The sequence below is a fragment of the Sebastes umbrosus genome, chromosome 12 (genome assembly GCF_015220745.1).
Source record: "Sebastes umbrosus isolate fSebUmb1 chromosome 12, fSebUmb1.pri, whole genome shotgun sequence".
Classification (NCBI taxonomy): domain Eukaryota; kingdom Metazoa; phylum Chordata; class Actinopteri; order Perciformes; family Sebastidae; genus Sebastes; species Sebastes umbrosus.
The window spans coordinates 3,884,576-3,907,574 of NC_051280.1; the positions used below are offsets into that span (position 1 = coordinate 3,884,576).

The 22,999-nt window shown below is 40.5% G+C and overlaps 2 protein-coding genes across 6 annotated transcripts in view; both read right to left on the reverse strand.

Moving 5' to 3' along the window:
- Positions 1 to 11,420, reverse strand: part of LOC119498335 (nuclear receptor coactivator 2-like) — a 69,346-nt gene extending 57,926 nt beyond the window's left edge. For 2 of the 5 annotated variants that reach the window (XM_037787122.1, XM_037787120.1), the window contains exon 1: positions 11,093 to 11,419. The gene's annotated coding sequence lies outside the window, so the exon portion shown is untranslated. Of the gene's footprint in view, positions 1 to 11,092 lie in introns of all 5 variants that reach the window. The other 3 variants (XM_037787124.1, XM_037787123.1, XM_037787125.1) reach the window with 2 other exon arrangements.
- Positions 11,421 to 14,999: 3,579 nt separating this feature from the next.
- lactb2 (lactamase, beta 2) lies at positions 15,000 to 19,323 on the reverse strand. The gene is made up of 7 exons (XM_037786272.1): positions 19,094 to 19,323; positions 18,433 to 18,593; positions 18,072 to 18,192; positions 17,552 to 17,730; positions 17,044 to 17,192; positions 16,577 to 16,664; positions 15,000 to 15,445 (listed from the first exon to the last, which is right to left on the reverse strand). Exons 1-7 carry the CDS (start codon positions 19,213 to 19,215, stop codon positions 15,402 to 15,404), a joined length of 864 nt encoding a protein of 287 aa, XP_037642200.1. The 5' UTR covers positions 19,216 to 19,323; the 3' UTR covers positions 15,000 to 15,401.
- Positions 19,324 to 22,999: the final 3,676 nt, after the last annotated feature.

Below are 22,999 nucleotides of genomic sequence, written 5' to 3' on the forward strand. Positions count from 1 at the left end.
ACTGACCAGTCAAACATGTTCAAGCTGTTCCAGCTGTTCTAACACCTGCAAAATAACACAGTGCACTTTTCCCTGGTGGACTTTGGTTTGGTAGCCTGTTCAGCAAGCTAACGTGTGGGAAACAACACGTATCTTAGTTTGTAGGAAATGAGACAAGCTAATGTGGGTTGTTGTTGTTCAAACTGGGGGGCTCTTGTTGTGCGAGGGAAGGCTGTAGTCTGGCTATTAGTCAGCGTGACACAGACAAAAAACTGTAGATTATGTTTTTATGTTGATTGAGAACCAACAATGTTCCAACTGGTTAATGCACAGATGGGGGGGGGGGGCACCATCCTTTTTATTCGGATACTGCTTCTTTCTCAAAAGAACGCACAGGACATGTGGAACACAAATAAGGAATGTATTTTTTTTACTTTTCAATAATAATGAACATAGATTGTATCCAAGTATATTTAAACTATATACAAATAAATGTTTAGAAAAATAAATATTAAGTGCTTAGGTATAGTGGATTTTCACCCCGCTTTGTTTTTAACATGAGGGAGGAAAAATCCACACACAAATTCACACATACACAGCCATACTAATGGTTCATGTTCGAGACCTAATTTTGCTGTTAGTGATGGAGAGTTTCACTGTTAGTTATTTGCATATGAGGCATTGTGGTAGAAAGCAATCACACACACACACACACACACACACACACACACACACACACACACACACACACGGTCTATATAACACACAGAGAGAGAGGGAAGAGGACGAGAGCCACAGAAAGTCAATGAGAGACACACAGAGAGACGGCCTACTTCCTGACTGTGATTAATTTGTGTCACTAAGCAGCTCTATGGTAACACGGAGGTCCACTGCTACACTGTGCTCAGAGCTGGTTTACTGTACGACCACATAACAGAAGCTGATCACAGTCTCATAATCCCGGCCAGAATCAAGAAGTATAACACCAAACATAAACCACACTGCACTCTTTCAAAGGATGCTCCATCTGCAAAACAATAGATCAGTGATTCTAGATTTCAGTGACAGGGATTTATCTCATTTTGTTTAGCTAAGTTTCAGTGCCAGTGCATTTATTGTACATGCATCACATTAGAGAATATGAATGGAAGTCCCACATGCCATTCTGAGCTGCCACCATATCAATAAATGGTTGGTTGTCGCTGGGCTGCACATTAGCGAGCGTACACCATGGATATATTATAATAAGTGGATACCGGATCCTAAAATGGCGCCTATTCAATCCAACAAGAATTGCTTGCCTGGCGCATATACGCTAAAAAAAAAATTCTAGTTTCCAGGTTTACTTCTGGGGTATGCAGCCCACTGAATATGCCAACGCGTTCTCATCCCAGCTCGTCACACAGTGACGCTTTGTCAGACCCCTCAGCATCATTTTTCGGTCGCATAAACACGTGCTTAATGTTGTGAATTAAACAAAAACACTTGCTTAGGATTAGGGCAACAAAACCACTTAAGTTAGGTTTAGGAAAAAACAACATGGTTGAGCATAAAATTAGCTTAGAAAGAATTGAGCTGAAAATTACTACGTTTTTACAGTGAAAATGTGACTTGACATTGTGAACACGGGACACGAACGAACAGCTGATTGTAACGTGAAAGTGAAACGTAACACACGGGACACAAACAGCGGTCTCTTGGATGAAAGCCTTGTGTTTGTTTTTCGTTGCAATACCACGAGTGACCACTGGAATAAATCGGAAGCAATGCTGAGCGTATCCAGATCTTATTATACATCCATGGTATGCACGGGTGTCGTTCAAAACACGTTTGTATATGTGTTTTTTTTTATATATACTTGTATGGATTGGAGGTACATGGTAGCCTATATGTCCACTAGGAAGCAGTGTCACGTTTAGCAACATTTAAGAAATCAAAAAACAGAAATCAATTTCATTCCGGTGACAGTGTGAACAAATCCCAACATCAACGAAACAAACATAAAAAGAATTTGGATACATCAACGTAAAGGGACTGGACAATGGCAAGATGGGAAACGATATTAAGTACCTTGAAGTGGAATTCATTTCCCTATGCTCAGCTGGAAGATCATGTGGCACACAAACTTTCCTACAGTTGCTTGACACACAGGTCCTCACTACGTGTTGCTGATATTTAGAAGGTGTGTCCTTTGTCTTTAGACTTGACTCCAACTCCTTAATAATGACAGTAAGAGTCATTCAGAGATTAATCTGGCTTCTACTAAAGGACAACTATTATTTTTACAACCGTCCTTTATCCTCAAATGCCTCACAGCGTGCACCCTCCTGCCACATTCAACGACGCTGAATCAAAACACAATAAACATGCTTGTGTCAGTCTCAAAGCTGCTTGTGGAAAAGGAGAAGTTGTCTTCAGACTGAAGCTTACAAGCTGCAAGAGTATTTCCTGATGCACCAAATTGAATAACTCACGATGAAACAACTATAATTTGTCCGCAGTGTTTCAGGTGATTCTGACTACAGTGTGAAATGGGATCAGGCTGAGTATTGGATTATTAAAGCATTACCATGAATTTCACCTGCAACAACCACAAAAACACTTCTCTGACTGCTCAGTCTCCACCCTGTCATTTTAGCAACAACGTCCTGCCGCCAAAAAGCGATTATGAACATCACAATTAGCTCTGGCCGTGGCCTACGTTTCTTCTGCAGAAGCTTGTTATGCTATTAGCTTGTATTATCCGGCTGGAGGCCTGTGGACTCTCTCTAACTCTGCTGTCACAGAGCTGGAGAATTACAGCCGCTGTCAGCTCCAGCTAACCAAATTAGCACTTGTTATGCAACCTGCTACACTTGGCTCCCAGGTCTGCTGCTTTCAACCCTGCACAGCTTTCATTACAGTTTGCATAGGAAGGCCTTGCTGCCAAGCTGACTGTACAGCTGACTGTTGTTTGTTTCCTTATTAAAGTACTTTAATGTTTAAGTCTAATATGCAACAGAAGTTTAATATTATGCTGCCTTTCAGACATTTAGTCAATGTCAGGAACTCAGACTTTCTGTAACAGCCCTGAGAGTCACCATTCAAAGCAGGAACCTCGAGTCAAGTGAGGTTTCTGAAATAACTAGTGACATTACATTCACATGGCAGCATACAGTGTTCATCTTTGATGACCTTTGACCTGTAAATTCATACGACTGGCCAATAGAAACAGTGCAGTCTTACTACACTACTAGTCTACGCACTCTCGTCGACTGTTCACAATAGTAGTACGTTTATTTGTTTACATCCAACCCATGATATCACAACCTGTTCCGGTGTTGTGTCGAATACCGTTTTCCCATCAATATGTGTTTCCCCCAATTTAAACCTGAACCAACCCTTATCCCGAACCCTAAAAACCGAGGGGGGCGCTATCATTTTAACAGGAGGGAAACACTATTCGACGGGGAACAGACTTGGACAAAGTCTCATGGCAAAGTGTGTAACAGGCCCGCCTGTCCACCGGCAGTGTTGTGTAGTGGCAGAGGTCTAACTTCAGGGTTAGTTACGTAGTATATAAATTGAGAAAGAAAACTAATGGCGGTGGGTGGGGAGGTGGATGGGTCCAACAAACACAGGTCTTTAAAGCGGAAGACCGGTGTCCGAGACCAATAATTTGTTTTACAAGTTACGTTAGTGACGTTTGTCACATGTTTTGTAGTGACAGTTGTCACGTGATGTTTGAAATGTGTCTACCAGACTGATGTCACGTTATTTCCGTACGTGTTTTACTTAGTTTACATACTTATTTGAAGCCCAACCATGACGTTTTCCCTTAACCTAACTAAAGGGTTTTCTTGCCTGTTCCTAAGTCAGTGACCATGACGCTTTCCTTCACTTCACAAAGCATTTTCTTGCCTAAACCTAAATCAGTGGCTTCGTTGTCCCCTGCTGGTACTGCACGATAATACAGGTGTGTAATATCCCCGTCTCTGTGAGGCAACTCTGACACGCTATCCTCTGGTGGACAGGTTGAATGGCGAGTCTAACCGAGCCTTAAACCTACTTGCTATACCTCAGAACATTTCAGCTTTCATATTACTATCTTTCTCTCTCTGAAAGAACAGAACAGGATGGCTTGACCCACCTGATACTATTTTATATTTGTCGTTCTGTCACAAACCCTTGCAGACATCTGTTTGACAGATTAAAGCAGCTAAAATGCAGATTTAACAAAAAAAAAGTATACACTTTTTATTTTTTAAAAGGGACTGTTTGTAACTTCTTACACGTATAAATCATTGCAGGTCGGTGTCCCATGCGCACTCGCGCGTGGCTACGCTGTTCAGACAAGACTCCAACACAAACTACACGGAAGCACCAAAACCGCAAAGTTGTATCTAGTGAAGCCCGTCTGTTAAACAGTGTTGGTCACGGTCGGAGGACGCGGGGGAGACCATAGCTTTGGTCTCCAGGACCGGAGTCTCTGCTGTACTCTGCTCCTCTGCCTGCCTGCCTTCACTCACACACTGCGCTCGTTCTCACTCTCTCGCTCCACCTCTCACGTGCATGCGCGCACACTCCACACTGCAGAAGAGTTAGTTTAACTCTGAGAATATCTAGTGAATGTTCAGTGGACGTTTGTGCAGAAATAACTGCTGCAGCTCCTCCAGACCAACAGAGGTTTCCCGTGTCTTGTGAAGTGACGGGGCTCCGCAGAGAGTTACTTTGTCGTCTCCGACCAAAACTCCGGTGTCACCACCGCTCCTTCTGACCACGGTCGGGAGGCTGAGGCAGGAAAAGCCAACACCAGGATCAGCATTGATTCATGGAGAGACCTTCGTCTGGTCAGCTAATATTACTGCCAAGCAGCTGAAATATAGAGTGATATTGTGGTTTTAGCTGACGTGTGTGGCCTCACTGTTTTGAGCGATGCTCGCTCACATTCAGGTAGCGCGTGCACATGGGTCAACAGGAAACTGACTTTCGTTGACTTTACAGCCACAGGGGTCGCTGTAACAACCAATTTCTGATTCTTACAAACAGTCCCTTTAACATTTTCATTGACTAGCTAGTTAACAAACAGGTGTTCTCTTATAGGGCTTGTGATTTTGACCGAGCAATGGCTACAAACTGTTGATGAGACTGGGAACTATGGAGAAATTATTATTAACAAAATAAAACTGTATAGTCTTCAGATTTGTAAAATGTACGTTCTTCAATGACTAAAACATATTGCACCAGATGGTACATGTGCATACATGTACCCTGACACTGTATCTATTAATTATTATTTATAAACTGATGTGTACAGTCCTGTGTTTATGGGATCAACTTACAAGATGTCAGAGGTCACTCAGCTCTGGTCTGCTCATTGTTTCCAGAATTTAATCTTAACAAGGTGAAATAGCTTTTACTATCCTGCCCATACATCTTGCTGCAACACCTGCTACTTTTGAATTAAAAAATACTTTTAGTCTAACTTTGGGATGTAACCAACAGAAATTCCCTGCACATTTGATCAAAGTGTTTCTGATATATCTAAAGTGAGTGCATACACCTTTCAAGGTGTAGCTACATCTCAGCTGCATCACCTTGCCTGCAATGTGAGCAGTGATATCAGTGCTGCCGATTCTCCTCCTGACTGGCCTTGAGGAACCAAAAGACAGATGAAATAAAACCTCTGCGCTTTCTTCGGCGCCACTTGTGTGCTCTAAATTAGACTGGAGATCAACAAATAGCTTTTTCTGAAACGCAATCATTATTTCTAGAGTGAAGATACTGTCATCATATGAAACTAAAAAAACTAAGGAATCCATTGGTACCAAACATGTCATACTAGCTTCTAGTGAAGGAACCTAAATAATGCTCTAAACTTGCGCTACATTTTGGTGCGGAAAAACTGGCACAGACATTTTCAAAGGGGTTTCTTGACCTCTGACTGCCAGATATGTGAATGAAAATGGGTTCTATGGGTACCCACGAGTCCCCCCCTTTACAGACACACCCATTTTATGATAATCACATGCAGTTTGTGGCAAGTCATAGTCAAGTCAACACACTGACACACTGAAAGCTGTTGTTGCCTGTTGGGCTGCAGTTTGCCATGTTATGATTATGTACATATGTTTTATGCTAGATGCAGTACCTGTGAGGGTTTCTGGACAATATTTGTCATTGTTTTGTGTTGTTAATTGATTTCCAATAATAACTATATACATACATTTGCATAGGCAGCATATTTGCCCACTCCCATGTTGATAAGAGTATTAAATACTTGACAAATCTCCCTTTAAGGTACATTTTGAACAGATAAAAATTTGCAATTAAATATTTTAATCGACTGACAGCCCTAATTCAAATAACAAAAGTGCTGCATATAAAATAGCTGTTGTGATGATAGTCAACCCCAGGTTGAGCATCATGTGATCAAGACTTTGAGTTGATGATTACATTTGAGTCACAGAAATTATGCCGGTTTAGACTAAACATTTTTATAAAATGGTTACTATATTCTGACAAAGGGGCATGAGAAAGGTAATTTGAAAAAATCATGTGCCTCTGTGTCCTCCGGCGCTTCTAATGGCATCTGCAGGATTTCACAGACAGAGGAAAACAACCTGTCAGAGCTGATCTGGAGCCTGCTGTCCAGCTGCCGTCTAAGAGAGCCACAAGTCAATCACTCGCAAACTTCGACCAAACAGTCAAACTAGGCAGCGCGGATCAAATATGAATCAATATTAAGTTATATTAATGCCTATTTCTCTCCTCAAATGTTTTCAGAATCATCTTGTAGTGTACTGTTTAGCTGTAAAATGAGAACGTTTGTGACCCGGCAGCCATGTTGAGATCTGTTGAGGAAATACCAAGCACCGCCCATCGGCCGGAGCACAGCCAATAGGAACGCCCTCTCTCTCTGAAATGACCTGTGATTGGTCAAAGTATTCTGTCAAGATTTTTTAAAGCCTGTAAACAGAGCCATGAGGAGGTGCAGAAGTCTAGCTTTCTCTCAGAACACTTGAATTACAATAAGCTGAAAGGTTATTGTGGAATTTTTCCCCAATGATGCCCCAAAAAAATGTTGCCTACCTGCTTTAAAAATAGTGATTTTAAAAAAATATGTACAAAAACTGTGACCCAATGCACTGCAGTTTAGAGAGGAAACCTGCTATGATATATATTGTTAGCACATCCTCTGCATACATTTTGGTGAGGGCATATTACAGTAATTATGGTGTTCAGTGCACTACAGGAGGCTTTCAGAGGAGTCATGACATGGCTGTGTGTGTGGTGTGTGTGTGTGTGTGTGTGTGTGCGTGCGTGCGTGCGTGCGTGCGTGCGTGCGTGCGTGCGTGCGTGCGTGCGTGCGTGCGTGCGTGCGTGCGTGCGTGCGTGCGCGTGCGGTGCTGGTTAATTAGAGCACTTGGTCTCAGGAGGATCAGACCTGGAAGACGACTGTCTCTGCTACGTGACAGAGAGCCAGGTGGCAGTGAGTGTGTGTGTGTGAGTGTGTCTGATAAGTTGGTGGGAGTGGGAAGAGCCAGACATAAACAAACACAGTTTAGTTGAGCACAGACCCAGACATAGCCTATACACCTTGGTGAATACCAGTAAATGTGAGATGGCAGATGAACCAGCAGAGTGGGGATCAAGAACCAAAAATAAAAACTGAGGTCTCTCTTTAACTCCTATTGAAATCAAATGGACAGGGTGCATCCGGAAATTGTTATCAGGAACAAGAAAATTAGAACAAGGATTTGATGAGGATGGTTTAAAAAATGAGCATATGTGTTTCTTTAGCATGGATGTGCCTGCTGAGGATAAGACCTGGTAGAAAACCTGCCATGGAGAACTGCACAGTCAAGCCTCTGCCCTTCCTCCTCCTCCTCCTCCTCTTCTTCCTCCTCCTGCTGCTGCTGTTGTCATTGGTCAGGGCATTAGTTGAGCCCTCACGTGGTTTAGTGAATTCAAGCCACTAAGGATCCCTCACTGGGCAAGCTGCCAATCTCATGTTAAGATCTTGGTCTTAAGTACATTCCTGCACTCTTGCTGCAGCACTAAAAGGTAGTTTTGGCATTGAAACGGTATTGAGGCATACTGACAAATCACTACCCTGGAGCATTAAAGCAGAGTTGACCAAATTATAGTAAAACAGAAGCAAAACAACAATAGAAGCAAATCCAGGTAGATCCTCAAACAGAAAAAACAAGCATGCACAATATCATGTTACTGAGCTGTGCAGATGCATTAACCGCATCGGAAAACAACAAAGACAGAAATTATCTCTCAGAGACGGGGGATAAACTCAGAACCTGGCAACTTTGTGTGCATGTCGCAATCCTTTACAAAGTTCACTTTAGGGTGTAGGAAAGAGCAAATACACTTTAAAAAAGAGCCAAAAAAATCAAACCTCAAAGATAACATAGCCAGAGGAGTCAGATGGCACCTGTCACGTAGGCAAACTTACAGGTTCTCTACAGTAACATACCAGCACAACAGCAAACACAGAAAAACCGGCACAACAGCAAATAAGGACAAACATTCCTGAACCTGCTGGTAAATGCCTACTGTACCTGACTGTTAGACAATAAGGTTTAACCTGCGCAGCGCACCTGTGCAGCATTAAATCACAGCCCTGCAGCTCATCTCATGCCATGCTGCTTTCAAGTCCAAACAGGATTATTATACAAGCACATATAAAGACATTGATTTACAGTCTGCTCTTCCAAAATAAAATGGCCCAGCCGGGTTGCATGGACCTTTCACCACAGGCTTTCTATGCAGATGCTTTGTCTACTATGAGGAACCAAAGATTCTGGGCTTTTTAAAGAAAGACTTGAATGACTTGGGGAACTCAAGAACTCAGTGGTTCCTAAACATTTAGGACCCCTACACTGACACAACTAAAACTATGTCCCAGGCTCACCAATCTGATAGGATTGTTGCTTTTAGAAATTTTATTCCAGAAAGTGTATGAAATCCATGACCAAAATAGCCATAGATTATGTTATGTGTTACTTATGAAAGGAATTATAGTGGAAATAAATGATTCCCCTTTTTGCTGGGGAACTCCTACTGTGTTCCACCTGTTTTTATTCCCATTGCTTTGAGTGGGAAATAATACATTCTTTCAAATATTTATATTTTTTTCAGGATTCATTTTATCATTGTTTGTTTTTTATTATTGGATATTTAAAACTTCTGAACTGAAAAAAAAATAATGATAATAGGGGGAGATGCGTCTCTTCACATCACTGCCCAAGGCTGATCAATAAACTGTCAAGTTGATAAGAATGAACAGAAACAGAACCGGAAGCTGGTCAATTCACTCATCAAAATGCAAGCAATAAATAAAACGCTACAAAATACCAAAAACACTAGAGTCATATATTGTTATAATGAATGTTGGGATTACGAATACCGGTTGCTTGTCTACAACTACAATGTATCTAGCTGTAACTCTGTATATGGGGTTACCTCAATGAACAGTTCTGGGATACTCCATTTGATTTGAAAATTACCCTTCAACACAGCTTCAACACAAAAACATGCTAGTACAGTGGAAACTACACATCTTAAACTATCTATCAATACGCAATGTAATAATATATCAGTAAAGAATGAACACTCAAAATCAAGTGGTGTTTTATTTTGAAACAACAGAACGGGACTGTGTTTATTCCACTTGACGCTTGAGTCGGTTGAGGAAGTCCGAGTAATATCTACTATATCAATATCTACCGGGAACTAGTCACATATTTCACAGTGAAACTACAACATGTTAACCTTAGTCAAATCAACATCTCAAAAAACAACCGAGGCTTTTACATTTTGAGGTCGTGAGATTCTACTTTGACAACAGCAAAACACGAGCACGCTTGACGTCCACGGTTCTAGGGATGGGAATTTCGGCTCTTTTTAGTGAGCCAGATCATTTGGCTCAGCTCACCAAGAAGAGCCGGCTCTTTCGGCTCTCAAACGGCTCTTCGTTTTACCACTTCTGCCTTTTATAATTCAGCCAAATTTAGCGCTGTTTTGACCTATGATTAGTATGTGTGCACATATATCACTTAAATTATTCAATATAATTATACGAAACCTTATAATTTCCAGAATACCATAATTTTACATGCTGCTTCGTTTTCGACTGTCACTCATTTTTTCTGCTATTCGCGCACCGCACTCCTCTCTCTCTTTCTCTCCTCCTCTTCCTCCTGCTCTGTACCTGTAGACTGTCAGCGCACTGCGCACCCCCGCCCCTCCCTGCTTGATGGTATGATCCTTGTCTTTCATCACCTGATTGGTCGCACTGACGTCATTAACACAACATCCAGTCACAGTCAGTGCATGGAGTGCCCGTGGCGCGGAGAAGATCGTCCTATCATTCTGCCTTGAATTAAGTAAAGAAAAGAAAAAAACCGGCTCTCGGACGGGAGCCGGCTCTTATCGTTCACTTACAAGAGCCGGCTCTTTAAACCGGCTCGTTCTTGACCAACACATCACCACACGGTTCAGCCGCAGTTGTCGCTTGTGTTGATCAGGAAGGGCTTTTAACGGCTTTTAACGGCTTCTAACGGCTAACTAACCGTTAAAGTTCAACAGCAAAGTCCCGTGTGGGAGATTTGTGCTGCTAACAAAACACACAATGTTTGAAGACATTAAACAAACAACAGCATATCAGCGTTTACTTTCAGAAAAACCGAAAGACTTGAGACCTGACAGGCAGACAACCGGCGGAAAGTAGCATTTGTATCCGTTTAACGAGCGATAATGTCTCCTATAAACCCGGTTGGGTGTTGACAGCCATCAGTCACTCAGTCCAACCGACAGGTCTCAATATGTCCACCCGCTAACAGTTCATTAAAGAGGCTGAAACACTGTTAAAACAACCTGCACCATAAATACAGGTCGGTTCTAACGCAGTTGACCCTTTAATATATGTTCATAACAGCATACTAGTGTCATAACGGTGATGTCGCGGCGCTACTGGAGGAACTGTTCATCCTAAAGTGAGATAAGCTCCGTTAAACTGGTCCAGACACTTTACACCAGAGCCCCCTCAGGAAGCGCTGTGTTGGGGGTGTGATTGAAGGGCTATGGAGGGGTCAAGAGAGAGAGACAGGAAACTTACCTGAGAGTTCAGAAGCCATGGAGGTGTGCGGGTGTGCGGGATATATCGCTGCTCGGTGCGGAGTGTCGGTCAGCGAGACGGAGCGGCAGCGGCGTCCAGGGCCGGAGCCGCCATGTTGCTCTGGCTCAGAGGCTCCTCGGTCGGCTGTTTCTCTTTACCAGTAGACCCCCTCCCTCTCTCTCTCTCTCTCTCACGCCCACTCACTCTCTCTCTCTCTCTCTCTCTCTCTCTCTCTCAGTCCCTCTCTCTCTCTCTCTCTCATCACCACCACCTCCACTCAGCTCATCTCACTACCACACTGCAGAGACGGGTGTCTCTCTACCATTCTCTCTCTCAATTCAATTCAATTCAATTTGCTTTATTGGCATGACTGTCAGGCGTCAATTCAATAATAAATAAAAATAAAAAAAATAAAAACAAAAACATATATATACATGTATACAATTAATTAAGCAATTTACAATATATAGATATTTAAAAAGAACATGCATGTAAATGGAAGAAAACAATAAAGAAGTAATTAATGTTTGTTGTGTCAATAAAACAAACAAACAAATAAAAAACAATTAATAACAATATATTGCTATATCAAAGGATGAATGTAAGAAACAAAAAAACAAAACATGAAGTAGAGGAGTAAATAAAAGGCAGAGTGTGAGTTACATCTATTATGTGTTGTTGTTGTGGTTGTCTCTTAGGCTGTGACATGCTCTCTCCACCACACATTCACACACATACACACTGACAGCTCTTTAACCTAACCTACAATAGTGGCTTTTTAATATTTGGGACAGTTTGGAGGAAATCATTTTGAATAAAAATCAAGTAAAGATGATTTTGAAACTGAATTTTTACACATTATTATGTGTTTTAAATTATTGGTTTTAGACGTTTTAAGGTGTAATATGGTATGGTATGTCTTACAGCCTTACAATAATAATAATAAAACATTTTTTAACATAATATTCCTGTAGTGACTTATAGAATCTATGTTGTTCTCAGTGGTTGATTGTCCTACTTTTTTGGGTAACTTTTTTATGTAAAGGTCCCATATTGTAAAAAGTTTTGAAAATGTTCATGTCTTTTTTCTTGTAAAGCAGGTTGAAGTGCTATATAAATACTGTTAAAGTTTTAAAATGCTCAATCCATGGAGAAAGATACACAGCCCGTATTCAGAAACTGTGCCTTTGAAACAAGCTGTCAGGATTTCTGTCCATTTGTGATGTCACGAATCTACAACACGAAGACCATTTCACAGTTTTAAAGGTAAACATTCTAAATGTGTCCCAATTCATTTCCGGTTGCAGTGTATGTGAATGATATCGGCTGACAGGAAATAAACTTGGACCCAAGCTGTTGCCTAGCAACGTAATTCCGTTAAAGTTCCGTTGCAATTCCGTTGAAATGCGCTAAAACGAAGTGTTTCAGACAGAGGGGGAATACAGGCATATTCAGGAAGACAGTATGATGAAAATAAAGGGTTGTCTGAGCATTACAGCATGTTCTAGAATAAACATAAAATACAAGTATGAACCTGAAAATGAGCACGATATGGGACCTTTAATTTTCCACTTTTAACAAAGCAGAACATTCCCTGACATAAGACCTCACAAAAAAGGAATAAATAAAAAAAAGAAAGAAATAGACTTTTACAAAAGAGGAGGGGGGGGGGGGTCCAAAATGAATGTTCTGTTTATCTCTGTGGAATATATCTGGCTTGTGAGGCAATAGTAAAACAACCTTGGTATCACGTGTTATCTCTGTGTCGTCAGTTAATGTGGTAAATATGGATAAATGTCTGAGATTGATGGTAAGTGTCTGGCAATGACTTGTTGTGAAGTAAATGTAATGGAACGGGGGAAAGAGAATGTGATATCTAGTGGCTGAATGTTATCAATAGCACCTTTAATATTCTGTGTAATTTACAGAGAGATCTCAGCAGTGACTATAAAGGAATTTAAGGAACGTTTCTGGTGTGTTTAATTCCTGACATATTGTTATACATTGTAATATCCCTATAAAGGATTTCAAATGTGTATCCAGCCCCATTATTGTCTACAGACCTGCTTATTTTTCTGAAATCATATTTCTAATGCTATTTTTCTACCAATGTATCCCTAATATATTCATTGAAAGTCTTACAGTTCATTTTGTGTGACTAGTTTATTGCCCATTGATCAGCAGAAATACTGTAAAATATCAGATTTTTCCTACAAGGCTTATTCCTGGCCATATGGTAAAAGACATCCTAAAAATCTAATAACATGATTTACAGTGTCTGCGCAAATGTCCGCAAGATTCATGCACTGTAGTTGTTTACTGTAGTGGTGAAGTTGCGTTCAGTAAAGTCGCCTCTCAGCTCCAAAATGAGCAGTTTATGTAGAACAACCTACATAGACAACAGATAAAAAGCTCTTCCTGTATCAATAAAAGAAAATTCCCAAACTGTCAGATTGCATCAGAGCTGTTAGTCAACATGAAAACAGATGAGACTCACTAAGGGGTCAAAAGTACATGCAGTAGATCTGATTATTACTCTTTGGAATACCGGGTCATCATGATGATTTAGCTGAGATCATATTCAGCTGTTTGAACTGTGATGAACTTCAGTATTCATGAGTTTCACAATTGACATATGAGCTATCCCTCAGGATGATCTAATAATCATCACAAATACACAATCATTCTCATTCATGACCAGAAAAACACAACGGCACCTCACAGTAGAATACTGTAGAATAGATCATTCAATATTTTTCAACATCTTTTTTTATTAACAAATACAAAATATTTGTAATGTTTGACATATGTTGCAATACATGTAAATTAATTGATTAAAATAAATCATGAATTACAATTATTTATATAATAATCATAAGTTCAAGTTCTGCCCTAATTAAATTAATTAGCAGACACTGCCACCTAGTGACGGACTGAAAACTTGTGCAGACTTTCAAGAACAAGAGCTTGATTATCAAGACTGAAAAGACAAAGAGATAAATCAAAGTTTTAATAAGAGGACAGCAGATGAAAAAAATGGTGGTCTGGATAGAAATATGTATACAGTATCTCTTCATGTAAAAGCATCTGTCATCTGTCACAGTCAAGTCTCTGAGAGGACTCTACCAGTCATAGTGCTGACCTTCCTTCCCCCAGTGCCTCCAAACCGCTATGCCTTTGTACCCTGAGGTCTATTAATTAAGTTTGGCAACTGCAACCTCTTAACATCTGTTTTATACACAGATCAACTGATTTCCTTGAGTTAGAGAACATAAAGAAGAAAGAGAAGAGGAGGAGGGAGAAAAGAAAGAGGAAGAGGACAGGGTTGTGTGCCAAACTTCACTAATAAAATGTCTATTTCACTAATCACATAGCTGTTTGAGATTATGCTCTCGACGGTTAGGTTTAAGGCCACAGCCGTGGTTATCTGCTGCTAAGTTAAAGGGACTCTATGTAAGAATCAGAAATTGCTTGTTAACATTGACACCTGTGGCCGTTAAGGCAACGAAAGTCAGCGTCCTGTTGCTCGCGCTTGTGCTCGCTCTACATAGACATGAACGAGCATCGTTCAAAACAGTGAGGCGACACACGTCAGCTAAAAGCACAATATCACTCTATATTTCAGCTGCTTGGCAGTAATGTTAGCAGACCAGACGAAGGTCTCTCCATGAATCAATGCTGATCCTAGTGTTGGCTTTCTGCACAAACGTCAACTGTACATTCACTAGATATTCTCAGAGCTAAACTAACTCTTCTGCAGTGTGGAGTGTGTGCGCATGTGAGAGTGGAGCGAGCTGAGCAAGTGAGAACAACCGCGGTGTGTGAGTGAAGGCAGGCAGAGGAGCAGAGGAGCAGAGACTCCGGTCCTGGAGACCAAAGCTATGGTCTCCCATGCGTCCTCCGACCGCGGCCAACACTGTTTAACAGACGGGCTTCACTAGATACAACTTTGCGGTTTGCGGTGGTGCTTCCAGGTAGTTTGTGTCTTGTCTGAACAGCGTAGCCACACGCGAGCGCGCATGGAACACCGACCCGCAATGATTTATACGGTAAGAAATTACACGTATAGAAAAAGGAAGAAAGATTTGTCTGAAGTCAACAAAAGTGATGCCTGAGAGGCTAAAGGAAACATGTGTGATAACCATCCCTGATTTATCATTAACATTTCTGTCAATCAGCAGATCTAAGCAAATTTAGCCCTAAACATTATGCTGAAGACTGAAAAATGATGAACTGTCGACCAGATGCATTTTCATCATTCTTGCCAAATGGTCGATTAGAGTGCATTTCTTCACGGTCTCCGTGGACATCACAGGTTACTCTTCCATTTCATGTTCTTTGAAGATTCATTCACTGAGGGGGAAATATATATATTTACATTTGTATTTTAGCAAACAGTCAGTGAGTGTAAAGCCTTATTTTAACCAACAACACAAGCAATCAATCTTCACGGATCCTTAACCGTGCTACAACGGACACGAGTAAATTAAAACGGTGGTTTGACATAAACCAATTATCATTCAATTTGAACAAAACAAAGACTATATTATTTGTAAAATTGTAAGATAAACACTCTCATACAAGTGGTGATAGACAATAGGTAAGGGAGAATGTAGAGCGAGCAAATCACTGTTGTGAAATTAACCCCCGAAAGGGCGATGCGGCACCGCGACACGAAGCGTAGGAGCCCGCTTATTACACGGCTACTTACTAAAGAAATCAATCATTTGACACAAAAATGGTCCGTCAGAGTTCGAGATCAGAACTGCGTCCATAGCAACGGTCTGTTATACATAGCCATGATTGACCAATCAGAATTGAGTATTCAACAAAGCCGTGTAATAATAATATAGAAATAGTAAATGAAAATACATTTCTGGGTGTGATATTAGACCACAAAATCAGCTAGAAACCCCATATAAGATATGTGCGATTAAAGTTAGCAAGGAGCTCTGTCCTCCTATATGTATGTTTAATATAAATCAATTCAAGAAGATGTACAATTTTAAGAGGTATGGGGATTGGTTTGTTGGGATGGACCTGAGGTAATTGTTTAAGTTATATCTGATTGACAATGGGTGTATATTTGGGTTGAACATAATAGCAGTGGGTCGTTGTTTATGGGTTGCATATATGACAAATATTTAGTTAATTGTTTTAAGTTATGGAGAAGGGGTAGGACCATATGTCTATACTTCTTCCTACTCATTTTCAGACATATAATATTTACTTATGTTGTTTAGGAGAATTTCTATACTGAGAGTTTGCCATATGTTTACTGTTCATTTTATTTGTTATTCTTGTTTGGGTTTTTTTAAACTTTATTTTGTTCGAAATAAAATCTAAATCTAATCGAATACCAAAACTATCTGCATTGCCAGAAAGGGTCTGTTTTGGTTTGACAAATTTAAATTATGGCTCGCCAAAACTGATGCTCTAAAACCGTCCCAGTATTGTTTGCAGTGGTAGTAAGAGATGACGTACCCAGGCTGATCTTGCCCTCTTTCTCCAGCTTCTTTAAGTGATGGACCAGGTTCACATTAGCCGCCTTGTGCAGGTATTCTGGAGTGTCCTGGGAGAGAAGCAGTGTGTGAAGCATCTGTCATTTTTCTCCAAACAAAAACAAGCATTTCACTGTGATCACCTCCATGACAGGTACACAGACAGGTAGCACGCGTGATTGCTTGCAGGCTGCATATTTTGCATATCCTAGTTTTGCTGTCTTAGTTTGTATATTCAGTATGTTTACTTTGTATTTTGAGGGCTTGAAAGCGTCTCCATCCAGTGTGGATGACAATGAACAAGCTTATCCAGAGCTGCAGAGACAACAGTCCAAATGTGGTGAAGGTGTACTACAGCACACTGCTGGTCTTAGCTTCACTACTCCCACCGGTCTGCCCTTGACAACAGGCTGGACAAAGCATCAAAGGAACAGACGGTTTTGTCCTGACCTTATAGACGATCTTGACGAGCTCCATTGAGGAAAAAGCCTTTCCTGCTCCATCCTGAATGGCTGCCAGGATCTGCTGCTCTCTTTGGTCCCGGTGGCTGATGTAGTGTCTGATCTTAGAGCCAGCATCCTGAACCACCGGTCCGTGACCTGCACAGAGAACAGCAGCGAGGGTTTTATCCAAACATCTGAATGACTTCACAATGAAACATCAGACTGACTGATGGCAAGTGGCAATTATGTATAATCTAGCTTCATTTTGCATCAAAAATAAAGTCACTGCAGAAGCTTCTTGTTTTGGTTTGTCGGTTGGTTGGACTGGATTGACTGACAGGAGGTGGGTCTTCCCACACACCCCCAGTAAGGAACAAGTAGAAATCAAAGAAGCAAAACTGGTAGCACTGAAATGATCAGTCAAAGCTGATCAAGGTTTTAAAAGAAAGCATTATTCATGGAGTCTTTCAAGAAATACAATAGTGTACCACTCATACCGATGTATGCTCACTCACCAGGGTAGATGATGTCGGCCTGAGAGTCCAGCAGGATCTGTAGAGATTTCATGTAGTCGTAGAGATCCTCGAACACGGCGGTGCCTTCGCCCAGGATGCAGTCTCCAGAGAAGAGCACCCGCTCCTCCTCCAGCAGCAACGCCATGTGGTCATCAGTGTGGCCCGGGGTGAACAGCACTCTGGGATAAAGAAAGGTAAAACATGACTCTCTGGATCTGGTTACAGTCAGTTATTTGAGCAGACATTAGCAATGACAGGGTTTGGTAAGATACTCACAAATACATGTTAACACATATTTAGCTGTTACTGTGGTACAATTCTCTTCTCAAAATACCTTCATTTTAAGAAAGGCTTCTTTAAAATGATGTATTATTTTTGAAATATGTATCTCTATTGCATATTATCTACTGTACGTCTTTGGTGTGGCCTTTTGATTGTTGTTTTTATTTCCTCTAAAGCGAGTGAAAGCCCCGTTAGTTTATCTCAATATATATTTAACTTGCTCATGAACTGAACTGACTTGAGTGTGGCCCCCTCCGTCTGGACAACATCTCCATCTTTTAGATAAGTAAAGCTTTTGTCTCCGGCTGTCTCAGTGACTTGGCTGGAGCGAGGCAGTTTGCTGACTCGGACCTCAGAACCTGCAGGAGGGAAGACAGAGAAATATTGGACTGTCTAACAAACAATGATTAAATGTGTTTTTTTCTGAACTATATAATTTTTGCAACTACACAGGTACTATTAAGACAACTAGATCCTGAGAAAAAGGGAACTGACCCTTGAAAACTTTCATAATTGCATGTTTGTACTGATTTCAAATGTCCAAAGTAAGAATGATAATCTAGGGATCCTTAAACCTGTTCCACACATACTGTCCTCACCAGTGATATCCCTGCAGATGTCCTCCACTCCACCCGTGTGGTCATGATGCCAGTGTGTGACGATTATCTCTTGGATGCTGGTGTTGAACTGCCTCAGTGCCTGTTTCAGACTGTTGATGTATTCAGGCACAGCAGGCTCTCCAGTGTCTATCAGCACTCGCCTGCAGTAGAATCACACATTTTATACAGTATGCATATTCAAGGCTTTAAAAGTAAATATCTGTATTCATATACATCAATTCTGCTAATTTTGTAAACTAGTTTACTATTTTACCTACTTTTATTTTTATTTCTTACTTTGCATATATATATATATATATATATATATATATATACGTTTATACAGTATATATATTAAATTTAAAAATACTCCAAATTATTTATATTTCTTACAATGCCGAAATAACCCGTGGACCCTATCAACTCAAGATACATTTTCAGTCTTGGTCTATACTCTATGTATTGAGCCTACAAGCAAGAAAACATTGAATTTACAAAATGTTGAATGGAATTTGGCGTGACGTCCTTTTTCATGAGTCCAGCTGTCACGTTTTTAGCCGATCGTTTCCAAATACAGATATTGTTGAATAGAAAACATATCAAAGTAAGCTTCATTTTGTCGAAAATAATAAACAGTGAGGTTAAAGTTGACTGCTGTCACCTTCGCCCGGTGCCGACCAGGTAGGTGTTGGTTCCCTGCAGGGTCATCGGTCCCGGATTACAGCCCAGAACCCGGATCACTCTGGCAGACAGCTGCTCTACCCGAGGAAGCACTGCACTCATACTGGAGCTGAACCTGGAACAGTAGCTGAGGAGTAAAACAACTAAACATCCGGAGATAAAAGTCAAACCCGAACCTCGTCAAAAAGGATTTAAAACGGAAACTGCATGTGAACAATATTTACTTCCTGTATGTCCCAACACAGCCTTCAAAATAAAAGTCTCGTTTTTTTTAATATTGTTAGTGCTGTAGTAGTGGTTAGACTTGGTTTCAATTAATGGCGTTTCCATACTTATATATTTATATACTGTATTATTCATTATTATGTTGATGGAGTAACACATAACTTAATGACTAGCAGTTGCTTACATACAACTTAGTTTCTTTATTGTTTTATTATGAATTGTTTAATGCGTTATGGCTTATTTTTCAGATTGCGTAAACCTAAATCTGTTAAATAAATAAATTCAAATGAATCTATCCATCCATCTATGGTTATTGGTTGCTATGTCCAAGCTCGCTTCATTTGTACACATATGTACAAACACTCTTGCATACATTACTTTCACTTTAGTACCAAATAAATGCCCCATACACATGTTTTCTGCCAATAAAATAAATAAATGCATTCATTTAGTGCTCCAACAAAAAGCAAATGTAACTCCAACCAGGCTGCTAACAGCTGAATGGGCCCATTACAGGACATTTACTGAATATCTGTCACAATAAATGTCGTCTGACCACAAAAAGATGTCAGTAGCACAGAGTGAACTCTAGGTGGGAGCATTGTCCAGTCTGATCATGGCTGAGTCACTTCTCACATAAACTCAAAGGTCCTGGATTATCAGCGTTTCACAGACAGAGCGTATTATTACTCTGTGATGATAATGATGCTCGCCAGCAGTTCAACTTGAAATATCAGAGCTATCTGGCTTAATGACTGCTGTTATTGTCCTCATTAATCCTGAAAGTTTAAATGGGGGTTTGTTTCTTTTTTATTACACCTCAAACAGAGGAAACCAAAATCATTAAAAGCTGTTTAACCACCAACTGAATGGCTGCTGGTCTGTATCTGATCCTGACCTTTGACCTCTCTATAGCGGGGTTGATGAAATATCCCATAATTACACAGACATATTAATTTAAGAACTCATTTAAGGAAGGTTTTGGGGATCACTTAGTAGTAGAAAATGCCATCACAGTGAAGGAAATACTACAGTATTCCTGTTATCTTTTATTAAGAGTAATGCTACCATCCTAGTCTTACAGTTTACATATTTCAGGCTGTTCAGCCTCCCCATAAGGTTCTGAGTTAGTATGTATTCAGCATATCAGGAGCCAATCAACTCCTCTGAGAGGTTTGCTGGCATATTGGCTCATTTACATTGTCCGTTAGTTCATTTCAAAGTGTTTGATGGATATGTTTGGGACCAGAATTGATGATCTGGCTGGTTATGTGCACTGATGAATGGTCTTCCTACAACTCAACGCGCTTTACACTATGTCAGCATTCACCCATTCATACACTGATGGCAGAGGCTGCAGTGCAAGATGCCAACCTGCCCATCAGGATCTAATCTAAATTCTCATTCACACACCGATGGCTCAGCCTTCGGTAGCAATTTGGGGTTGCTCAAGGACACATCGACATGTGACCGGAGGAGCTGGGGATCGAACCACCGACCCTCCGATTGGTGGACGACCTGATCTACCCTCTACCAGCCGCCCGTGAATATAAACCATATGTTAACATGTATTGTATAATAAAGAGTGAAAGATCCACTAATGTATTCTAACAATGTTTATGACCTCCACAACCAGAGATCCCAATCACCATTAAAGTGATTTTAAAATACTTTTTCAAAGATGTTCCCATATGCTTGGATGTAGGTGGAGTTGTGCTGGTAATCCCTACTCTGTTTCTACTCGGTGTTTCTTCTCAGTCCCCTGTGTTTTGCTGTTTTAAACCTGACAAAGAAGAACATTTGATTATAAGTGCAGTACTATAAGAAATAAATTATAGTGGTGACAATTTGTAAATGCCAGCCTATAGTGTGATTTGTCACTCAGAATCAGTCAGCTACTATTCCCACTCGGTGAAAATATGAAAGAAAATGAATTTAAAAGATCTATTAGTTACAGATATTGTCCCACTTTTCATTTTCCTCATATCCCACTGTATATCAGACTGTATTTCAAATATCTGAAGGACTTACTGGTCAGTGGTGCCACCATGTGGGCAGACTTGTGTGGATCTACTGTATCTAAGAGTCTGACTCCAAGCTGTGTGTGTCTGAGGGAAAGATGGAGTTAAGACATGAATTTCCATCCAGAGCCTTGCCTACAGTATACACCTTAATGAGGACGAATTATAATATTTGTGATCATCCTCCATGATGCGATTAAAGGATGAAGAGCAATGATGTGTCACTTTTCCAACTGGACTGATTCCGCTGTAGTTACAGTCAACAAATGGTGCAGACATCACAGCAGTGTATCACTTTAATTAAAACTGAATTTCAAGAGCTTTTGGCTTGCTGTCGTGACAGTCAGGTCATACAGTATGTGGGAGATACAGGCCGACAGCCTCCGCTTCATTTTCTATAATGAGCACTGGATCTGTTACACAGATTCATGACAGGATCACAAGTTGGCAAATGTGGGTGGCACGACTGGCACGAACCTGTTAGGTATAGAAAACACACCATGGTAACCACTTATACCTGAGATTTGTTTTGTCTTTAAAATAATGGTGGTTTGGTAAAATGCATCTCCACTCAGACACAGTTGCTGTCTTCTTCACTTGTGAACATTAACTGCAACAAATATGGAACGAATAATGAGGGATGGACATTAACAAGACGAAATCAATGGCACATTCAGACACATTTATCCTAGCTGTACCTTTCATTTGATGTAGCCTATATTTCCTGTTGCAACAGGATATTGGGTCAGGACACAATGTAATGGGGGACCATTCAAAAGTGCATGCCAATCAGATATCAGCTCGGGAGCAGGAAGCAGTTTGATGGTTTATTCCTGTATGCTTTTGTGAAATGGAATGCAAAAATTGTATATATATGTAAATATATATATATATATATCTTTGAGTCATATTTGATTCAGCGTTGAAGTGATTGGTTAAATTAAGTTTTAATCAACTCGGCATTGCATCACTCAGATTTCTTTATCATGTCTCCAACTAGTTCAACTGTAAAACTAATATGACTTGTGCTTATGTAAGCTAGTACCAACCAATTTAAACCAACAATATCAATCAATCTGCAACTTTTAGCAACAAGTTGAGTGTGGAGCCGTATAGTCCCCTATAGCTCCGTATCACAATGCATTCTGAGCACCACCCACTGTTTAGCGGTCCAATCAAATGCGTATTTGATTTAAATCCCTCTTGTAACAGTACACCGCTGAAATATTCTGTTTCACGAGGGGATTCCCACACTACTGAAGCTAAAGACACTCAAACTTCCATTTCACTGGGATTTTAAAGGAACAGTGTGTAACAATTAGGGGGATCTATTGGCAGAAATGTAATATAATATTAATAAGTATGTTGTCTTTTGTGTATTATCAACTGAAAATAAGAAGCGTTGTGTTTTTGTTACCTTAATTGAATGAGCCGTTTATACAGTATCTACATAGGGAGCTGGTTCTCTTCACGGAGCCGGCCACCATGTTTCTACAGTACCACCGTAGTTCTCCTACATGCTTGACACACAGGATAAATTTCAGTTGGTTGCAATCTGCAACCTCCCCGCTAGATGCCGCCAGATCCTACACACTGACCCTTTAACGATGTCAAAAAAGATGGAAAACATTACTCCCCTC